Source organism: Centrocercus urophasianus, unplaced genomic scaffold (assembly GCF_019232065.1).
Source record: "Centrocercus urophasianus isolate 14NV4802_14NV808 unplaced genomic scaffold, USGS_Curo_1.0 seq_11, whole genome shotgun sequence".
NCBI lineage: Eukaryota > Metazoa > Chordata > Aves > Galliformes > Phasianidae > Centrocercus > Centrocercus urophasianus.
The window spans coordinates 70,196,228-70,218,824 of NW_024884253.1; the positions used below are offsets into that span (position 1 = coordinate 70,196,228).

The 22,597-nt window shown below is 42.1% G+C and overlaps 1 protein-coding gene across 29 annotated transcripts in view; it reads left to right on the forward strand.

Moving 5' to 3' along the window:
* The window catches only part of FBXL7 (F-box and leucine rich repeat protein 7), a 312,912-nt gene that overhangs the window by 145,783 nt on the left and 144,532 nt on the right, over positions 1 to 22,597 (forward strand). Inside the window, exon 1 of one of the 29 annotated variants that reach the window (XM_042835038.1) lies at positions 2,038 to 2,312. The exons of the other annotated variants lie outside the window; for them this stretch is intronic. Within the exon in view, the coding sequence (XP_042690972.1) occupies positions 2,276 to 2,312 (37 nt within the window). The 5' untranslated portion in view covers positions 2,038 to 2,275. Of the gene's footprint in view, positions 1 to 2,037; positions 2,313 to 22,597 lie in introns of those variants that run through there. 29 annotated transcript variants of the gene reach the window in all.

Below are 22,597 nucleotides of genomic sequence, written 5' to 3' on the forward strand. Positions count from 1 at the left end.
CCTTCCCTTCCCTTCCCTTCCCTTCCCTTCCCTTCCCTCTTTCCTTTTTTCTTTCTCTTCCCTTCCTTCCTTCCTTCCTTCCTTCCTTCCTTCCTTCCTTCCTTCCTTCCTTCCTTCCTTCCCTTCTCCCTTATATCTTTCCTTCTTTCTTTCCTTTTGGTTTTGCTCGTGTCAATATTCCTGGGCTTTGTGCCATAAGCTCTATGGAATGGTAATTTGTTTGTCAAATGCCTTTATTCTTTACAGGGCTCCTTTGACAGCTGAACTTCATGTCTCACAAAATATCAATTTGTGCTGTTCTTAGAAACGCTTCTTGAGAAAGGGTTTCATTTCAACTATGTCACATCAGATTTTGAGTGTTTGTTCGCAGCAGCTCTGTTCTGTCTGAATCCCTAAACTACAGATATGAATTTGGGTCCGTGTGAGTTTCTGTCTCTAATCAGTCTATGAAATTTCTCATACACAAGAAAGGCTATTGTAGTCAATGCGTAAGTTAGAAGAGGGACTGCTGGCCTCTCTGGCCCTCCAACTCTGAGAGGAACACCTTCAGGTAGTCGAGTGCCATGAGATGTGCAGCACAGGACAAAACTAAGGAGGCTAGAGGTTGCCAAGGGAGCGGTTTGCAGTGGCTACTGCAATACTCCTGTCGCTGCATTTTAGGGTAAGATTCAGCACAGCTGGACTGCATATGGAGCAGGGACACAGGCTGATTGCATTGCAGCACAGCTGGAGACTAGCACTGCCCTGATGTTCCTCTCAGGGAAAGACAACATGGCCATCCATGGCCATTCTGAGCAAATCCATTTAATACTAGTGGTTAGTAATTAACTGCTGATTACAGAAAATTATATGTTTAGGCTAAGTCACACTGTCCTTCAGAAGAACCTCAGCTGGCAGTTTAATGAACCAAGCCCCTGAAATCATGATTTTCCTATTCCTCTGATTTGAGAGAACTGAGCAGGGGCTGTAGGCATCTTGAATCAGGACCATAGGGAGAACCTGTAACAATCTGCTATTTCATAGGATTAGAGTGTAATTAAAGTTGCCTGATGACTTGTCAGTCATTAGCACTGGTACTTATTTCAACTTGAGGTAATTAGCTCACCTCTTGATGAAAATGCATAATTTTTTCAAGTTAAATACTCACAAATCTTCACATTTTAGAATCTTTTTTTGTGGTGCTGTCAGTTTTCATATTCTAGGCTCTCTCATATGGCTCATGTTGCCATTGCAAATGTTGACAAAGACATCATTTGTTCAAAATTATCTGTATATGCAATAATTGTCTAGTGTGTATTGGGATAAATTTGGGAAAATGGGCTTTTTTATATGTAAGATTGTGTGCTTCAGAAAAAACTGTTCAACCTCTGGTTAAATCAAATCAGAATTCAAGCAATTTGTCTTTTTTAAGTAAGGACGTACAAACAATGAAGTGGCCATGGAAGGCGCCATGACAAGATGGAGACCAACTTTGCACATGGTCTGACAGCAATAGGACAATGGGGGGGGGGGGAGGGGGGAGGGAAGAGGTGAGAGGGAATGGTTTTAAACTAAAGGAGGGGAGATTAGGTGGATGTTAGGCGGAAATTCAGGTTAGATATCAGGGCGGTGAAGTGCTGGCACAGCTGCCATGTGGTACCCCATCCTTGGAGGCGCTCAAGGCCAGGCTGGATGGGGCCCTGGGCAGCCTGACCCGGTGGGTGGCAGCCCTGCCCATTGCACGAGGCTGGGGCTGGCTGGGTTTGAGGTCCCTTCCAATCCAAACCGTTCTGTGATTCTACAACGGAGCCTCTGCGAGCTTCAAGGTCTACTGAGGACCCACCAGAAAGTAAAACCGAATATCTGAGGCGCACAGACACCTCCCGCCCCCTGAACTGGGGCACCACACGCCTGTCCCGGCGCTGGTCGCCCTCAAGCCGGGCGCTGCGTCTTTAAAGGCCGGGGCCGGGGCTGGGCTTTCCCCCCCTCCCTTCCCCCCCCCCCCCCCCCAAGGCCCGGCGTGGGGCGCCGGGAGGAGGCGCCTGCTGCTAACAAAAGTCGGCGATCGGGGGCTGTGCCCGGTTTCCCTGCCCGGCAACAAGTGGCTGGAGGGGGCTGCCCAAGCTGCGAGGAGGGAGGGAACGAAGAAGGGAAGAAGAAGAAGAAGAAAAGCCAAGCCAAAGCCGAGCCCGCGCGCTGTGCGGCGGGTCCCGTGGATTACAAGTGGGGCAGGGAAGGCGCCTTCGCCTCGAGATGGTGGGCGGCGGGGAGCGGCGGTGAGCATGAAGGCGGCAGGATGGGTGCCAGCAACGGCAAGCAGTACGGCAGCGAAGGTGAGCAAAGAGAGGGGGGAACTCGACTTGGGGACAGCCGTAGCTCGGGGGCGGACACCCCTCCGCGTCGCCTATCGCCTGCCCGTGCCCTCATCCCGCGGCGCAAGTCGCGATAGTGCGGGAGTTGTTGCAATTGAGTTGCGCTCGTGAGGCTTTGTGAGGCTTCCCGACTCAGGGTTCCTATATCGTGTGCTATGCTGTATGACTGCTTCCTGTCTGAACAGAAAAAAGGAGAGAAGAAAAATCCGCTCCGGGAAGCGGGTGGGGGAGAGTTAATGTTCTCCAGCTGTTATCCGTAGGTCCCGCTCCTGCCATTTCGCTCCGCAGAAGTTGAGCGCGTCGGGTTGTCGGTCCCTGGGAGTTGGGATCAGAGCCTCTTCGGGTGCCTCCCAACGGGGAAATCCTGCCTTGTCCCCGGGATGGGAAGGGTTGGCGTTTTATCGCTCCTGATCGCCTGCACATGCCATTGTCGAGGGGTTTGGGCGTGATGCTGGGAGTAGGGCTGCGTCTGTTGGCCCGCAGGAATGTTTTGGGAGCGGGAGCTGGCTCGTTGTGAGAAGGAGGCAGCTGTCATGGCTGCCCGCGGGGACCACGGCGGGCAGTGGGATCAGCTTTTGGGATGGCAGCTGCTTGTGGCACTGACCATTACCTTGGTTGGAAATAACAGAGCGATGGAACGACAGCAACAAAGAACAAAACTGCAGCCAATAGTTCGGTCTTTCAGTTCAGGTCACTTGTGCCGTGCGTTGCCGGTGTGCTCTAGGACTGGCTTTCCTGGGAGCTTTGCACAGCATCATGTGCTGTGAAATGCAGTGAGGCTCCTGATCTCTGCTTTATCTCTGGGTGATGGAGAGGAGAATAGATCTAGATTTGACAAAAGGAAGCCTTTGTGATTAGGTACTCTGTTTCCATCTGGGGCTTCCAATGCCATTGGCAACCAGACTACATTACTGCTGTAGAAAGGTGCTTTTAATACCATGCAGTCGTGCTCCCAGCAGAGCGGAGGCACCATGCCTCTCTGAGGAAACCGTGTCCCGTTATGCTGTGCCCTGAGAGCAACCTGTGTCTCTAGGTTGAAGTCAATAGAGAGGAACTTGTAATTGGGTGTGTAACTTTCAGTATTGTGTGCTTTTAGGCTAACATGGTACTGCAGCACGTGCAGTTCTAGGGATGGAGGGAGGCATCTCAGTTTAGCTAAACTTCTCTGGTGCTGTCCTCTAGTTCACTGCTTGCTGATGTCTGAACTGGGATCTCAGGAAGAAAATTGGTATGATTTTTAAAACTACACTTGCTTTACGCAGAGTTTTCTTACATTTTGTAAATCTGCAGAAAATCAGGGAATTGTCTGCTTAAAGTACTCATCTTTTCACCTTTGATATTACAACTTGTTTCGGAGTCCGAGTGAATAATTCCTCGCAGTGTATCTCTTCTCCCCAGACTTCATTCTGAAACAGGATAGCGCTAGTCTGAACCCATCTTAAATGTCAGTAGAAGTGTTTCTCAGAAAAGTGAACAAGGTATGACCTCAACTCTCTTTTTCAAAGAGAGATTTAGCATACCAAATCTTGTTTACGAGAGTTTACCTAGCTTTAGAAGTAAATCACTGAATGCAGTTTCTTTTGCTAGTCATCACGTGTTCTTTCAAAATGCTTCTTTATGGGGATTGGCTTACGAGAGCTTGTTTCTCTAGAAAAATGCAGAGCTTGAGATTTCAGGCTTACCTTAGTGTGTGGTAGATCCTGAGTGATGTGTTAAAGCTCAGAGCTGGTCTGTCTGAACCTGTTCCAGAGGTCAGGTCTGAGCAGCATGACAGAAGCTTACAGGTTACTGGAGCAAGAAATCCATTTGAGCATGAAGCAGTTCTTCTGCGGCTTGCACTGATGTAGTGGAAACGTGGCGTTAGTTGCTTTCTCAAGAGTGCTTATTGTTGTCCTTTGCTTTCTTGCCCTAGGGGTAAATCCTTCACCTTTCTGTCACTGATTTACTTCTTTTCTTGATTTGTAAGGGGAGGCGTTCCTAATTTATGTCTGAGAATGGAAGGAGCAGCCGGTTGTTGCTGAAGCATTGAAAGTCAAGGTTTTTTTTTTTTTGTTCAAGGATCTCTGTTTAAAATACATTTCTGGGGAGAGCTACAGCTGAATAAATAAGGCACGATTCCTGGCCTGGAGATGAGGAGGCTGGAGGGAAGCATATCCCCCTGTATGTGTTGCTGGGCTGATCAGACACCTAGCCCTGCTGTGTGCAGCCAGTGGTGAGGGAGGGAGAGATGGAACAGCAGCTAGGGCAAGGAGATGGATGTCCTGAGTCAGCAGCTTTGCTGACAAGCTGACTTGTTTTTTCTTCTTGGATCTGCACGTGTAACTTCAGAAGGCTTAAGTGGAAACTTTTTGGGAATAACTTTAACCCAGTTCTGGTTTTGAAAATCCTTCTCCAAACTTTTTTTGGCGAGCATGCTGTTCTCAAACCACTCAGGGGGTAATTCCCATGCAGCTCCATGTGTTGTACTGATGTGAATGTGGGAGTGGAAGCCTCGACACATCACCGAGGTGGCAGCCACAAAGCACAAGCAGCACAGTCAGTGGAGGTGGCTTCTGGTGCATGTGTAGCATGGGCTGGTGTGTGCAGCTGCAGCTTTCCTGGAACTGCATTGTTAGCCAGAGTAAAGCACCATGGTTAAAGAGGACTATCTGTGTTCACAACAGAGTAGGTAGTTCTCTTAAATCCTTTCCTTCAGGAGGGGGATAATGTTCCCAGCCTACTTTGCAGACCCAGTATTTCATACTTGTATTCTCTTTGTTGGAGCTGCTATTGAACACTGCTTGTGAACTGTGCTGCTTTTGCTTGCAAACCAGATCTCTATTTATGTGTTGCTGGTGAAGGTTCAGACTCATGAGACATTGTGTGAAGAAATCTTTTTCTCCAAAAATTCCACTGCTAAGGATCTGTAGGCCTATTAGGATTTACTTCCCCATAACATGTTTGAAATTTGACTTTACAAGTGATGCTTATGTCAGGTCTGAACAGTCCTTTACCAAGAGAGTGGTGAGGTGCTGGAACAGGCTGCACAGAGAGGTTGTGGATGCCCTGTCCCTGGAGGCGTTCAAAGCCAGGTTGGATTGGGGCCCTGGGCCTGGTCTAGTATTAAAGGGGGAGGTTGGTGGCCCTGCATGTGGCAGGGGGGTTGGAGATTCATGGTCTTCGAGGTCTCTTCCAACCCAGGCCATTCTGTGATTCTACGAACAGCAGTATGGCATGGTGGTCTTGCACTAGGGAAACTTTATTAGTGATGAGTAAGGTTTTTATTAAATAAGAGTTAACTCACAGCAGTTTATCTACTTTTATCATTAGTTTATATTGTTTTTTGGAACCTGAAGTGCCTCACTGAATATTTTAATGAAGGTAAGGGAATGGAAGAAACGGTGAAAGTGTTTTATAGAGTTATTTAATGATGAAATCATGACTACTCTGCTGAAGTGTCCTCTCTGTACACTGTATCATCAGTAGCCAGGGAAGTTTTTGAGGCCAGTGTTTGTTTATCCCCCCTGTGAAGCTTGTAGAATGAAGAACTTCATCAGGTTAGGTGCAAAGTGTCTCCCAGGCTGTGCAGTTTATTCCCGCTTTGTTTTCGTGTCTGAGTTGAGTTTGTGATAATTTTTGTCTAAGTGTCCAGAACTTGGGCTCTGACAGTTGCTAACTATAAGTGACCGTTGTAAATGCTGGCAAGGGTAGGCTTTTCTTGTGCAACATACAACTGAGCAATGCAAAAGTATTGTGTTTGTGTGTTTATGCAGTTTGTCTCCAAATAGTAATTTTTTTCTAAACCGTGTGCTTGCATTACTTTTCATTGTTCAGCTCACACGGTCTGGGAGATGGGGGGGTGGAGAGAGGGAAGGGTCAGGGTCTGAGTCTGGGTGCTGTGCTTTACTGGGCTGCTGCTTCCCGTTTCCTACTTGTGAAGCGCATTCATATACACTCAGAATTGCCTGTGTGCTTTCAAGTTGAAGTTGCTGCTCCAAAAATCTCCTCAGAGTGCTTAGCTTTCTGGCATTTTCCATCCTTTGGCTACTTCTGGATTCCTTACTTCTGCTAACAATTCCTAACTAGGAGTTGGTTTGCTTCTTTGTGGGTCTTGTTTGTGTTAGGAAAGTGACTGGCAGAAGGCAGTGGGTGACATCTGAAGGCTGAAGTACACAAGTGGTTTAGTTCTGCTGTTTGTTTTGTAGTCAGCCATATTGGTATTCTTTAATAAATTAAGGCAACTTTAATTCAGGAGTAAAAGCCCTTCAGAATACAAAAATGAGTGGTGGATTGTCACTAGAAGTTCAGCTTTCTTAATGCAGAGATGAAACAACCTTTTGTGGAAATACAGAAGTACAGCGTGTGACTGAATGGATGTGCTGTTTGTTGTTCCTCATTCAGGTTGAATCTTGCTGTATTACGTTGAGTATTGCTGTAGCTGACCTCAGGGAAAAGTTTAGTTTGGTCTGGTTATGTCCCTCACATCAGCTGCGTCAACAGCTTTGCTTTAGGAGTTTATTGAGATAAAACCCTTCCCTTGGTCAATACACAGACATTATTAATTCCTTGAAGAATGGCTGTGGGCTCTGCCGAATTCTCTGTAAGTAGCCATCTACAAAGGCAGACACCACAATAGCAGTCATGTAAGGGTGCAGTGAATGGCAACTTCCTGTTGTCTACAACAGGACACAACAGTGGTCTACAGCATATGTCATCAAGTTGATAGTATCTCCTCTGTTCTTGAGCTCCTCCACAAGAAATCTCAGAAAGCCATCCCTAATATGATGCTTATGTTAAAAGACACAGGTAGGCTTGCTGTTACAGAGACTGAATTGTAGAAAGGTCTGGAATATGCACTGTTTCAAATGCTGCCTCGAAGGAAGGTTTGAGTCAGTTGGGTTTGGCTGGGTATCGAAGACAAAGGCTTCAGCTTGGTGCTGGCAGCCAAACTCAACAACAGCCATTTCTTAGTGAAGTACATCTCATCACGCTGCGTACTTTGTAACTTCTGCCTTCAATAAGTAAACGGTGGGATGGGAGGGAACTTGCTGGTTATTTTGTCTTTTTCCATATGCATTTCTTCTGCTCCACCAAACTGATGTCTGTTCTAAAAGTGCGTTTCCATACAACTTGGGGCTTAGCACATTGGTTTCTATTTGAACTGGGTAATTATTGCAGCAATCAGCACGGCACTTTTTCCTTCCTGTGCTCAACAGGACTTTGCTGAAAATGCAACCCCAGCTTTTATATATCTGGCTCTCTTTTAATCAGAGCTTGTGCTCTGATTTTAGTGGATCTTTGCTTAGTGTCAAGGGCTTGTTTTAACTCATCTATGCGGAGAATTGATATGCGAACATGCTTACTGTAGCATTTGGAAACTAGTGGGATAGTGACCCTTGAACTCAGGAGTCATGTGGTTAGACTTGTTGCTATCATATCCCTGCTGTAGTAGTGTTCATGTTAGTGAAGTACTTAACCTGGTGCTCTGTACTGTAAAGCATTAGGAGCATGATGGGGTAGTAAATCCTTCTGAAGAACCTTTGTGGAGAAAAGGGAGAAGCAGGAAGCTCTCTTTCTTGCTTGTGTCTTGAATCAGGAAATTCCTGTCTCCAATACATAAATTTGTCATATCAACATCTTAAATCACATGACTCTTTCTCAGATTTGTGTACAAATGTGTATAACAGCAGGAGAAATAGTAATATACTGAAGTATTCTGAAACACTCTACTAAATTGGAAGAAGGATTTTTAATAATCTTTCTTGAATCTATTTTAAAACTTATTTTTCTTAATTTCCTTTGTTTCTCTAAGCACACTAATGAAATTTGCAGGTAATGCTATGAAAGCAGCAGTTAAAAGCTCAGATGTCTTGTTCTAAGAAACAAAAAAAAAAATGGTGGGAGAAGCTGGAAATGTTGAAATAATATCCATGATAGTTCATCAGGAAGAGAATTCCTTTTGATCAAGAGTCAAACAGACTGGTATGGCAGTGAAAGGAGAATTTGGATAAGGTCTAGTCATTGCAGCACACAGTAATCTTGTATGACTGCTTGTACTAACAAGAATCAGACCATCCATTTAAAGCTCTGGTACTCCTATGTTACCAGAGAGCACCCAATCCTTTAGGTGTGTGTGACTGGATGAGATAGAGGGGTTTAGTTGTTTTTTTTTTTTTTTTCCTTAAATCATGTTTTGAAAACAAAACAAACAAACCAAAAAAACCCGCATTAATTAGACTATGTATTTCAATTAAATCCCATCCTTCCAAAGCAGCAAAGCTGCTGTGGGAGTTTATGAACAGTGTGTCTGCTTGAGTTACTTACAGTGCTCACGAGCTTGTATGAAATATGTTGTTGGTTTCTCAGTGCACAATGATGGTAGTACTTGCTCTAAGACAGTGGCTGCCAACACCAATTGGAATACTGCACAGTACTACCCTTGTACAGTACCTAGTCAAATACATTTCTATTCTCCATTTTCCATTTGCCTTCTCTCTGACAGTTTATAAGAAAATTTCTTGTGGCATCAGCGTAACTTTTTATTTGACTGAGATGATGGAAACAATAAGCTATTGCTGAAATATGTGGTGAAAGTTGTTGATGTTATACTACTACGACTCATGCTTTTAGAATTTTTGGAACCTTTGGATTTATTGAGAGGTATAAATAAAAGCCTCAGAGCAGTGGGATTTCAATTCCAGTTAGCAATGCTAGCATTAAGTTGAAACTAACAATATGCTTTTGTATGTCAAGAAGATCTAGTAGTTGACCTCCCTCCTTGAGTTCATGTTTGATTGTACTCTTTTGTAGCCAACAAGCTTGAGGGCCCTCATCTGTTTTTTAGCAGGGCTTGAGAACATAGGTGCTCTTGCTGCAGAGCATTTTGTTGAGGAGTTATTTTCTTATTCTGGAACGTTGGACTGCCAGTGGAGATCAGCACAGGCAGTAACATTACACTGACATTTTCCAATCAACTCCTGGCTGTATCTTGATGTGTTTTAGAGTCTGAAGTACACCGATAACATCTCCGAAGATGTCCAACTCTAGCTCAAAGCAGAGCCAGCTAGAGCAGGCTGTTTAGTACCATATCCAGCCAGATTTTAAGCATATCCAAAGACAGAGCTGTTACAGCATCTGTGGGTGCGTGTTCTATTGCTCAGTCACCTTTTATAGAAGAGAGAGGTGGGGGAAAAAGTGTTTTCTTATATTAAGATGGAAGGCTTATAGTTTGGTTTGTGCACATTTCTTTTTGTCTGTTTGCTGGCTATCACTGAGAAGACTTTGATTCAGTCTTTGTTACTTGGGAAAGTCTCCTCCAGTCTGTCCTGCTAAGAGGTCCAAGTGCTCTCTGCTTCTCCTCATATGCTGGATGTGCCAATCTCTTCATCTTTTTGGCTCCTTGCTGGACTTTCCCTAGTATGCCTGTATCGCTTCTGTACTGAGATCCTAACCTGGACCCAGTACTCCAGGTGTGGTTTTATTGATGCTAAGCAGAAGAGTAGGATCACCCCTCTCATCTTGCCAACAGTGCATTTTTCCACTCTGAAGACAGAGGTGATTTTTTGCTTCCATCCAGTCCTCAAGAACCACTCCCAATTGCCATGACCTTTCCAAGATAACTGAGTCACCTTGCCATGGCCCTAGCCAGTTTCATCAGTGCTGAGATGCATCTGATCAGGCCTCGTGGATTTACTTCTGATCCAGTTTAAGCGTTCCCCAGCTACGTTCTGTTCTGCTGGCTGCTTGCATGTACAGAAGGTACTACTGGATTTTTGTCAGCAGAGTTCAACTGCAGCAAGTTCTGGCAAGTGCTTAGGCTGTCTTTAAGTAGCTGATTATTTCTAAAAGTGTTTTGTAAACCTTTGTCTGCAGCTGGTTTAGAGATTATCAGCTTTTTATTTTATTTTATTTTCTTATTAAAACCTTACAGTGGTAAGGTAGAAGTCTTCCTTTCCTCTGCTGAAAGAAACTCACTCTTCATATTGACAGGGCTCTCCTGCCCAGGGAGGTTGTGGATTCTTCTTCCCTGGAGATACTCAAGACCTACCCGGACACCTACCTGTGCAACCTGCTGTAGGGGGCCTGTTTTGCAGGGGATTGGATTTGATGATCTCTGGAGGTGCCTTCCAGCCCCTACAATTCTGTGTTTCTGTGATCTTCCCAAGACTTCTACTGGTCAAATATGACTCTGTTGGTTTTTGTTGTGTCTGGACAGCATGAATGGTCTTTGTTTTTAGGAAAAACTTCCTACTAAGTTTTGCCTGTTCCGGAAGGGAGAGCTATGCCAGGAACACATTTTTTGCTATTCTAGAAAATGGAGATTGTTGCCTTAATTAATAAGTTATTTTAGGATTAGTTATGGTAGGAAATAATTTCTGTGGTTATTAAGTTGATGTAGCCATGACTTCATCAGTTCCTGGTAGAAATAAAAGTGATTTTTACTAGAGATTTACTTCTTACTACATATTCTAGATTTGAATAAAAATGAAAAGAACAACCTTAAAGCTCCCTTTCAAATTGTGTTGATAGATGTAGGTTAGTATTCAGACGTAGAAGAATTTCATCTAAAGTTGTTCAAAACACAGAGGAGCATCTTCTGGCTTTGGTATGGTATTCTACGTGACGCTGATATTAAAACCAAAGTGTAAATTCCAGAGAGCTATCTTTAGGTTTAATTCACCTCTCAGGAACTTTTCTCTTACATAGGAGAGGAGGTGACTTTCCAGTAAGGTGGAAGGTTGCACATCCTATGCTACGATCAAGTCTGTGAAAGTTTCTGGGATCAGAATTATACCCAGTGTCTGAATTAAAATGTACAGACATGAAAAGTGTCACCCTTAAGTTTTTTTTTTCCAAACCATTTTTCTTTGCATTTTTATGTATAGAGTCTACAGTCTGTTAGGAAGTTTTCATTGGCATTCCTTATGCATGGGTAGAATATTTTGCTTGTGTCTTTGTTTCTTTTGGGAAACTATTGCTATTTCTTTCTTTGTGAGTGTACCTTTTGTCACAGTATTTGGTTGTCTTTGTGGGGGAACATAAATGCTTGTTGTGAGTATTTTGTCTCTTGCCAGGAACTGCTGGAACAAAGGTGAATGTGAAACTTCCTCTCTCTCAAACAATTACTAATCTTTCCCACTTTGGTTTTAAGTGGCTGCAAGCAAGAGTGTTTCTCATAACTGAGAAGTTATCCAACTGTGAACGGGCTCACAGCTTATCAAGAAGTAAGGCAGGAACTGGGAGTAAGCGGAAGGGTTAGTTTCTGCTCAGTTGTCCAGGAATTTATTGATTTGAAGCATTGTGTTTTAATTAAGGGCTTTGGCGGTGATGTCATTTGCTTCTCACCATAGGATGTCAAACTGTATTTCTGTCTCCAGCTGCTGAACTAAAATGACTGTCCAGCATCTTAAAATTGAATGTGTTTCTCTAGTTCTGGGTCAGCAAACGGGGTGCAATTAAAGCGCACTGTGCCCTACGTGTTCTGAGCTTGGGAGGAAGTGTTGGAGGAGCAAGTTGGACAGAAGTGAGCATTGCAAAATTGCTCCTTTTTGGGTTTCCTGCTTTCATTTTGACAGGCTTCGTTTTCTATAGAGAATTCTGTGGATGCCTTTCTGTGGATAACATCTCTTGCTTTTCCCTCTCAATCACCCCGTCCTTCACTGAAGTGTAGGGTTTCTTAATTAAGTCCCTACATGAGCAGCAGCATTCCTGGAAAGTGAAGTTCAGCTTCCATAGGATTAGCTTCTAAACCAGAACAAGTCTGGTCAGACATAGGAGCCTTTAAAGCAGGAGTGCTGGCAGTTAGTGGCTGTGTGGTTTGTCTGTTTGTACCTTTCAAGCACTGATTAATCATATCCATGTTTTCCTCAGTTTTCTTCCTAAATCAGATATCAGCACTTGGCTGAAAGGAATGCGGTAGGTTGGACACAGAGACTGGTCTTCTTGTGAATCATACTATTAATTGGTGTGTTGCTGAGGATTGCCATCCATGGTTTTGAGTGACTGTGGGAGGAAATGTAAGACAAATTGTGAAGGATTCTGAAAATTTAGGAGACGTTTTGGAGCCAAGACCGGGTTATTAACTGTGCACTTGAAGAGAAGAAAAATCCTTAAGCATTCTTGCTTTAACCCTGCAATTGCAGGCTTATGACTAGCAAGTGGAGTGTAGATAGAATCTCTTAGGAGAATGAGTTCTACTGGTTTTAAGTCTCCCTTTAATATTAGTTGAAGAAATCCTCTATTTACCAAGGTCTGGAAGTGGTGCTACTTCTCCCTTGAAGAACCTCTAAGTCTGCTGGCTCATTCCCTAGAATGACGTTTTGGAAAAGATGGCTGAAGTTCTTTGTAGAATATTCATAGAATGGCCTGGGTTGAAAAGGACCACAGTGATCGTCCAGTTTAACCTCCCTGCTATGTGCAGGGTTGCCAACCTCATCTAGTGGTTGCCCAGAGCCACATCCAGCCTGGCCTTGACTGCTTCCAGGGATGGGGCATCCGCAACCTTCTTGGGCAGCCTGTTCCAGTGCGTTACCATCTGCTGTGTGAAAATCTTCCTCCTAATATCTAACCTAAACCTCCCTCTCAGTTTAAAACCATTCCCCCTTGTCCTATCACTATCCACCCTCTTAAACAGCCATTTCCCATCTTGTTTTTATGCTCTCTTCAAATACTGAAGGCCACAATAAGGTCTCCCCAGAGCCTTCTCTTCTTCTGGGCTAAGCAAGCCCAGTTCCCTCAATCTTTCTTCATAGGAGAGGTGCTCCAGCCCTCTAATTATTTTAGTGGCATCTCAGTGTGCCAGACTATTTCAGTAGGTAGTGTTTTCCACTAGAGTTCAAAAGCAAGTTCAAAGAATTATTGGGTTTATTACCGATTCCTAATCTGCTTTAAGTGTACTCTACAGAAGCTGTGAGGTAATAGAGGAATTGATTCTCTTTGACCCCTTCATACTCAGCATGTCTGAACTGCCCCTGAAGCCCTCTGCAGTTTCTTTTTCTCTATCTTGAGTGAGCTCTACTTTTCTACAAAATGAAGAGGCTTCTTAGTAATGCTTGCATGTGCTATGCATCACCTGGTTGGGTTTTGATCTCGGAGTTTCTGTAGAGCAATGGAAAATAATTTTGCTAAAAGCAAAAAGAGGTGTTATGTCTTTACCACCCTCATTGGTTCGGATGCATGCGGCCAATAAATATTGTTGGTACTTCAGTAGAGTTGTAGGAGAACTGGGGAGTAATCCTTAGTTGTCAATGGCTATATGTCAGAACTAGAAGTAACAGAAGTGTTCCACCTTCTCTCTTCCTCTTCATAAGCAGTAAATACTCTTACATTCTGTTGAAGGTGAACTTAGAAGCTCTTTCTCAACATTTACTATGTTGTAACAACATAACACTGGTGCACTTGAGGATTTTTCAGATTACTTTCATGTTGTCTTGACAACAGGAGGTTTTGAGGAGGAAGTTCAGTATAATCTCAAGCAAAGCCATGAGTTGTGGGAAGGGATATGTGTATATGGAAAGGTAAGGTTTTTTTCTAGGCTGTCTCTGTTGGATACCTGCTGAAGTCTTAAATCAACTAAAGCACTACTTGTATGAGTGCCTCACAGTCAGTAGGTCAGACTGCTTCACTGGATAATTATCTAATGAACTGACTGCTTTTAGCTATGAATGTGCCTGAAATAGAAGGCTTGTTTCTTGTAATGCTGTATTTGAATAATAGAACTGTATTGTCAATTTTCACTATTAAAATGTGGTAATATTCTGATAGGGCCAGTCAGACATAGAGTTGCCTCCTGAAGTGGGGGGTCAGGAAAAGCCCAACACAAGTGATATGAGAATGGAATGTGTTAAGGAGGCTGGAATCCAGATTTGCAATACTTCTCTTGAGAATATATAACTCACATCAGTTACACAGGAAGGTCATTAAATTTTGGCTATCTTCTGAAATGCATCAGCTGAGTCTTGTTAAATCTAGTTGCCAGCAGGCCAGAAATCAACTAATTGCATTTTTCATAAACAGTTTACCATAATGGTTTTCATAGCTGCAACAGAGAAGGAAAGGAAAATATATACCCTGTGTTTTCTGTCATAGGTCATATTTTAACCTGAAGATATGGCCTTCATGTAGGTATTCTTCTCTTCACCAGTGGGTTTTTTGTTAGTTTTTCTTAAAAACAAGAAGTTTATTTCATGCTGCCTGCTGCAGGTATTAAAAACTTTTAAGAACATCTTCATTAAAGGTAGAACGTGACTAATATTTTAATGCCTAGATAATGCTAACATTCATGTTCTGTGTTACTATATATTAATGCAGTGCACTGAATAGACCCAGTGAAGCATGACAGCCCTAGTCTATTTATGCAGGGCTATCCTTTTTGGAGAATTAGGGGTTAAAATGAATTCACCGATGTAATGTGCTCCTTGTTTGCTGTGCTGTGGTGGAGATGATGACACTAGATGTAATAAGCTGAGTGTTCCCCTGGGACTTCCCAGTGGGGTATTCTGCGGTAATGGAGACAAGGAAGCTGCATCTGGGCAGTGGTGGATTAACTCCTAGAATGTGGAGCAATGCAATCAGCTTTCGTAAATATAAATGTGTTGCTTACCTCCAGTTGCTGAAGGAGTAACTTTCATCTTTCCTTTTCCCAAAATGTAGAGTTAGAGTAGCTTAGTATTATTTTTCCTGTTTGGTTGTAGTCCAAGTGACCTCGAGAATCTGGCACGTAAGGCAGTCAGTCCTGAAGTGTTTTTATCTAAGTTGGAAAGAGTTTGATCAGTTTGAGAGGTAAGCGAGCTTTTTTGTTTTTTTCTATTAGCTTGCCACTTATGTGAAGATTTGCTTTGAAGTAAAATGGGTTTATCATTTGATAGCATGGTTAATCTGATTCTTTTGAGAAATCTGGCAACAATTCTTCGTAGTTCAGTGGCTGCCTGTGAGGTGAATAAAGCCTTGGCTGTGGTCTTGCATGGTGATGGTTGGCATTACTGAGGCTGCTGCAGCTCAGGCAGTGCTAGTGGAGTTCAGACAGCACAGTGATGTTTGATATCCTGTAGTACCCCTTAGTTACACTTCCTATCTGCTCAGAGTAAATTGCAGAGAGGCTAAGATGCTGTTCTATGCTTATAGCACAGTTGTGTCTTCAGAGGAGTGTAAGGATTTGGCTTCTGATATATAGTTTTAGGAGTAGTGTGGGAGAGTGGGCACTGCAAGTGCTGATGTTTTGAAAATGTTTCTTGGGACCCAGACAAAAAGTCATGTCTGGAATATTTCTGTTTATTGTCTATGAGAGGCACAGGAAATAAGAAAGCCCAACTAAACTACAGCAGCCAAAGGAAAATTTAGGAGTCACAGAACACTGGGCCTTGCTGCCCACTGTCACTATTCGCGTTTCTCATAAATGTGGTGACAGAACTAGGTGACAGAACTAGATAAAAGCTCCTTGATCTGGAAGGAGGCAGAAGTTCAGAGCCAGATTATCAAGTAGAGAAGGGAGAAGTCTCTTCTGTCCCTCAAGATTTCCAGCCCTGAAAGTGAGCGCTCAGCGCCAAAGCTGCAGGTGAGTCTACAAGCAGGATTTTCTTCCGCTTTCACTTAAAGGTCTTGATTTTCGTACTGTGAATCAGGGTTGAAGATAATAGTGGAGGATGCTAAGGACTGATGTGCTGCTGAAGTGTGAGGAAATTTGTGTAAATCTCCAGGTTTGGCAAAATTTCAGTTACTTCGTGAAGATAACGACCTGCCAGGTTTCCTAAATTCTCCTGCCTCAAGGCAAAGTCATTTGTATTTTCTGACTTCTGTTTTTCTTGCAGCTGAAACTATTCAGTCTTTAGGTTAAACAGAAGCATGCAAAAAAATTTTTTTTTTAATTTAAATCTGGGCATCTGGCCATAATAAACAGACTAGAGTTGCTGCTTCTTTGAACGTTTAATGACAATAAAATAAATTGTTACAGAGTACCCTATGCCTCATTTGTAGCAAAGTACCACTTATCTCGGTGTTGTGTGCACATGTGTAATGTATAAATGCCATTTAGATTTGAACGCCTCTATTTTTGACGCTAACCTCAACTGCTGGTTGGTTCCTTGGGATTCATTACCATGCTTTCTGCTAACCCAAAACATGTACTTGACCTGTGAAAGTGCGCTGCTGCAGTGGGGACTACTTGCCTTCTTCTGTAACATGTAGGATTTTGAGTATTAGTCCTTCAGAGCAGTCTAGTTTTTTATCAGTTTCCATCAGGGAGTGACTCAGTGTGTGTTGTTTTGTTGTTTTTTTTTTTTTTCTTTCTTGGAGTTTAATACTAATTCTTTGCTTCTGGATTCCTCGAAATGTTGTGTATTGATTGTTCAGGTGATGCTCGTCTCTCTCTCAAGGTTGAGAGCTTGGGGTTCCCTTACAAACTCTGTCCATTGATTAGTGCTTGAAATCAAAATCTTACAGGAAATTATGGACAGTGGCAGAGGTAGTAATTTGATGAAAGAGACTGCATGGGTAAGACTATAAAGATGCTTTTGGAAGTACCTTTGCCCAGTCCTCGGGAATACCGGTACTGGCTGAGATAAGGAGTCCTTGGAGCCCAGAGTCCTGTCCTCCACTGGAGGTCTAAATGTGTTCTGAAGAGAGAATCAGGAGACAGACCTACCAGGGGATCTCAAGACATCTGCTAGGGATTCAAGTAACTGCATGAAGATTTGTAAGAATCTGTAAGGTAGAGATTCAGGGATATGACTGATAGATGAAGTAGGAATGTAAGATATACAAGATGTGCTTTTTCTTGTTACTACTTAATTGCTCCTTATTTGCATGACTACAGCTGAAGCATTTAGTATAAGTGAAACGCTGCAACTGTTTTTTGTTTTAAAATTAAATCCAACGAGTTGAGGCCATGTGTCTTGTAGAGTTGTTTAAAAATGTTTCTGACACCTTGTGGTTGAGCCCAGAGCAGCAGCAGTGGGAAAAATTTCATTAGCAAAGGAAAGTAAATTTCTCCTTGCTGTGTAATGATGCTTTTCTGGCTCTGCTTTAAAGTGCAGCCATGTTGTGTGACAGTGTATTAACCTAGTTGTCTAAGCTATTCCTCTCCTTTCAAGATAAGATAATTAATTGAAGCTTCATGAATTTGTATTGAACTATAAAGGACCCTTCTAGGGTTCTGGAAATTCAATTTTGTCATGTGTATAGTGCATCACATGTATAGTACATTGGATTTATGGACAGTAAGAAATAAAGCTGCCTTTTCTCAAGGCTTTTATTTTTCCTGCATAAGCATTTTTATTGTTCATCTGTTTTCAATAGCTCTCAATAAGGGATGGGTTTTATAAAACATTTTTACAGTAAAACCTTTGAAGCGTATCGTTACTTGGGTTCATCTTACCCTGAGAAAGCTTTTTCTCAAATACTTTCCTTATATTACATGGGACTGCTGTATCTCCTAGCCGTGGCCTGGACTTGATGGGACCAACTGGGACGGCTTTCACTGAGAGTGACTGTCAGCAAGTCTAAGCCTCTGTGTACCTATGTAAGGAATGTTCTTATGGGCATCTCTGCTCTGCTCTGCTTGGAAAAAGCAAGACAACCTTTAAAATAGAATTGAGAGCTAATTTACCAGATGACTTGATGAGCTAATTCTAACTGGTAGTCTTAGGTCTAGTTATACTTATCCTGGGAAAAGGTCATTTCTGGATACAGTGTGTAATGGTTTCCTCAGATCTGGTAAAGTGTCCTTGGAGAGTCTAATCTGAGATCCTTACCTGCATAGAAGCTTTGCATGGGAAGAAATGTTTGTTGCTAATGGACGTTACTATTTCAGCTAATGTTTGTAAGGTTGATCTGGCATGTGAATTTCAAATAACTTGTGCAGAAATCCTTTATGGACTTGAACCTATTCCAGGGTTTTAAGAGGAATGGGAACGCTGGGTCTAAGTTTCCTGTTTGGTAAGGACAGAAGACAGGCAAACAGACACATTTACTATCTGTGATTATTGGCTGAATCCTACAAAAAAAGGATTTTGTAGCTTGATAACAGCTATGACTCAAAGCTGTTTAACTTGCATGTCTCTCTGTTTGTAATTATGTAATCTTTCTTAGGCTCACTTTTCGTAAATACTGGTTTCTATATAGTGAGCATTTCCTTCAACACGAAAATAAAAGGCAGTTTTGAGACATTTTCCCATCACAGGCTAGGGTAATCCATGACTAAACAAATGTCTGATGGCTATGGCTGAACTTTTTCTGCAGGTCATATTTCTCTTCAGATCTGGTAGGGTCTTTTGCTCTCTCCTGGACTGTACTCTTAAAAGAAGAGTGCCAAGTACTCTAAATCCTTAAGGTATTATACTAAAAGCTGAACACTCCCAGCATCTGCTTCTCTCCTCCAAGGAATACTCCTGTTACTGGCTCATTTGCCATGTTTTGTATCTCCTGGCAGGAGCAGCTTCTGGTAGCTGGATGTCAGATACCCATAGATGTGTCAACATTGCTTTGCTTCCACACACAGGAGTCAGTGTTAATACTTAAGGTTACAAAGAGTAACTGGGGCTTGGAAATGTCAGTTGCTCTGGTCCTCTCCATGTTAGGTTACCAAATGGCTGTGACAGGTGAGCTAAAAAGTGGGAGAACCCACTTCAGGGAAACTCCTCTTGCAGTGCCATAAGAGGAGAGGGAACCTAGTCCTGACTATTTATTTATTTATTTATTTATTTTTTAGTGTTGATTTTTAGGTATAATGTTAATCTTGTAATTCTGGAAATTCAGAAGCAATGCAACTGCGAGGGCTGCTCTGAAAGTAATGTCTCTTATTTTATTATGTTGCCCCATGATGTCAAAGGCAGATCACTGAATTGTGGAATCACCAAGGTTAGAAAAGACCTCTAAGATCATCCAGTCCAATTGTCCACCTAATACCAATATTTCCCACTAAACCATGTCCCTCAGTTCAACATCTAAGTGTTTCTTGAACACCTCCAGTCTCAGTGACTCCACCACCTCTCTAGGCAGCACATTCCAGTGCCTGACCACCGTCAGAGAAGTATTTCCAAATGTGCCAGGGGAGATTCAGGTTGGACAACTTGAGGCCATTCCCTCTAATCCTGTTGCTAGTTACATAGGAGAAGATGCTTATCCACATCTCACCACTGCCTCCTTTCAGGTAGTTGTAGAGAGCAGTAAGGTTTCTCTGAGCCTCTTCTTCTCCAGACTGAGCAATCCCAGCTTCCTCAGTCACACATAAGATGCGTGCTCCAGACCCCTCAACCAGCTACACTGCCCCTCTTTGAACACACTCCAGGGCCTCGATGTCTTTCTTGTAGATATTGATGGTTTGGCAGTAAAGGTTAAATGTTCCCACCAGTATTTAGTTTCATTTTGTTGCTATGTGACAGATGGCAGCAGAGGGACAGTCTGATGGAGTGGTTTCTAGCGTGGAAGTACGTTTGAAGCAAAGGTCTGTCACTGAATACCTCCATATGGAAAAATTAGCACCCACTTACACTCACTGATGTTTAGTGAATGATTATGGAGACCAAAGAGTAGATGTGAGCACAGTGAGGCAGTGGTGGTGTGTTTCAGCAGTGGTTACAGTGGGTCACCTCCACTGATGTTAATTTTCATCAGTGTATTTTTAGTTGCTGGTGAAAATGCATGTTTAATGATGGTGACTGTTGAAAAACAGTTTTGTAGCTAAGAATTTGCTCTATCAAAATAGTATTACTTTTTTTGTATTAGTTGTAGTTTCCATGGGAGTAAAGTAGGAGGCATTAATTTTGGAGCAACCTACATACTTATTATTTAAGTGTCAGGTCTTTATTATAAGCTGGAATTGTGTTATGACTTGCCATTCATTGATTCATTTAAAATAAATGAAAGTCACTATGGAAACTGTTAAGTGATTTTAAAAGACTAGTAGTGAGATGTGGTTCTCACTTTGTGTACAGATCAAAAATAGACATATGGAAAATGACAATCTAAGTAGTTATAAGTGCTCTGACTATGGCTGTATCATCAGATGTCTTTCCAGACATTCAGGCTTTCTGCCTTGAGATGATCAAGGTCAATACCTTGCTTGGTTTTCACAGTTAACTATATGAAGTTCATCTTTTGTTTTCTGCTTTGTTATGCCTTCCATTAGAGTGTCCATGAGCTGAGGCTTGCTACTGTAATTATTTTTGTTTGTATTCTCTTCTAGATCATCTTCAGAAAATCTACAGCAGGCATTGGACACTGAAGTTCAAGCAGCCTGTCTAGGCTGTTTTAGTATCTCTGCCATTGGAGCTAGCAGTGGTCTATATTTTAAGCCCTGAAAATAAGTTGGTTTCATTCCCAATGATTTTCTTGTTCAGTTGCATAATTGATGGAAACATCTGAAGTTGACTATTAATTATGATTGCCCCTCTTCTTTTAATATGATTTTGCCTGAGGATCAGGATGGTGTTAAGGTCGACCACACAAGACCCAAGTATTTATGCATAAGACAGCTCTGGCCTGTTAGTGCTTTTTTCCTGAAGGAGGTCTGCTAAGCAGTCAGAATAGTTGCAGGAGTTCTTAGTGTTCATTGCAACAGTTTTCACTTGTGCATGAGTGTCTTCTCTTAGCTTTTAATGCAAGTGGGGTTGCAGATCTTACAAAGAATATGCAGATAGTAATATTATAAACATAATTTCTTGCAATAATTAACATGTAATAACATAGGTGAGAGTTAGAAAGGTCTGGTTAGAAATTAGCTTTACCACTTTAATGAAATTATTGGAACTTTTGATTTAAAGATAAATGAGAATATATTATTTTTATGTTAAAAATAAATCTTAATGGCCTGCAGGTGGTTAGATTTTTTTTTTGTGGTGAATTTCAGTGCCAATTTTTCTTAAATATCTGACTTCGTAGAGTTAAAAGTGCAGTACATATAAAATTAGAATCTGATACGTCATATGGAATTAAATTTGAAGTTTTGTTTGCTACTTCATGCTGTAGAAATCCAACCTTAGCATCAGAATAACTTATGATAATTTACTGCAGTTATTGTATACAGTGGAGAAGCTTTTAAAAGGTTTCTTATTCTCGTAAGTTTTCATTTGAACATGCAAAGCGCTCTGAAAAAGACAGTGCAACCTCATATCTTACTTGTATTTTACGTTGTCTGAGAGCCACTTTATTTAAAGAGCTTTGATGGCCAAATCTACAGATCTTTTCTCATGTGTGGAACCTTAGTGTTTGTACACCCAGACCAGGTGTTCTAGAAAACATGCGTTAGACTTGAAGGAAATAGCTCAACTTCCATAACATTACAGCTATTTTAGCTATGGATGTTACTTTGCTGAACGAGGTTCAACAGCAGCATTTTGCCAGCAGCGTCTCAGGTTGAGAAGACCACCCTAGTGACTTGAGTGAAGAAGGGAGAAATTAAATGCTCATGGGGGAAAAAGACTGAGATAGCCCGATTTTCATCCTTTCTAATTCTTTGCTTGTTGAAATGTCAGACAATTGACTGCATTCACTCCATTAGACTTACTCATCTAGTTTTAATTAAATCCTCTGATACAGTTTTCCTGTTGGGGAAGGGGGGAAGGGAGGTTGAAATGAAACTTGTTTTTGAGTGAACAAAAACTTGGCTGATGTGAGGAGTATAGTAATATAGTAAGTTGTTTTCGAGAGGGAGTCACCACAATGAGGATGCTACCAATGGTGTTTCCTCAGAGACCTGTCTTGAGTAACATTTTTGTTATTGACTTTGAACTAATGAACTCGAGCAATATGTAACTAACAATGGGAAGTGTTCCCACCGCAAAAGGTCTATTCTATGCTACAGAAACAAAACATTATGGAGTAGAAAAGTAGAAGAGGCACAAATTTGGCAGTGCAAGAATCCGAGTGATGCATGGAGAGGGATCAGCCCAATGAAATCTATAATGTGTATCTCATTGATTGAAAACTGCTAAGGAGAGGGGTCACAAGTGTGTTTCTTGTGTGAACTGTCTGTGGATTGTTAGCATGGTTATAGCTGGAGGTGGGGAAAGGCTACTGTGCCTTAGGGAAAGCGTTTCTTGATTTAAAATATAATTTTTTTTTAATCTTATAAAGATAAAAAATAATTTTTTTTTTTTTTTTTTTTATCTTTTACACAGTCTCTTACATATACATAAAAGAGACTGTGTAAAAGATAATATTTAGAGGGCCTAAATGGCAGTGTTGATATAAGCCAGAACAACTGTAGGAAAATGCTGTTACAGTGCTTGGAGAAAGTGGGAACTCTACCTCCCATATAGACCTCTTTTTAAGAC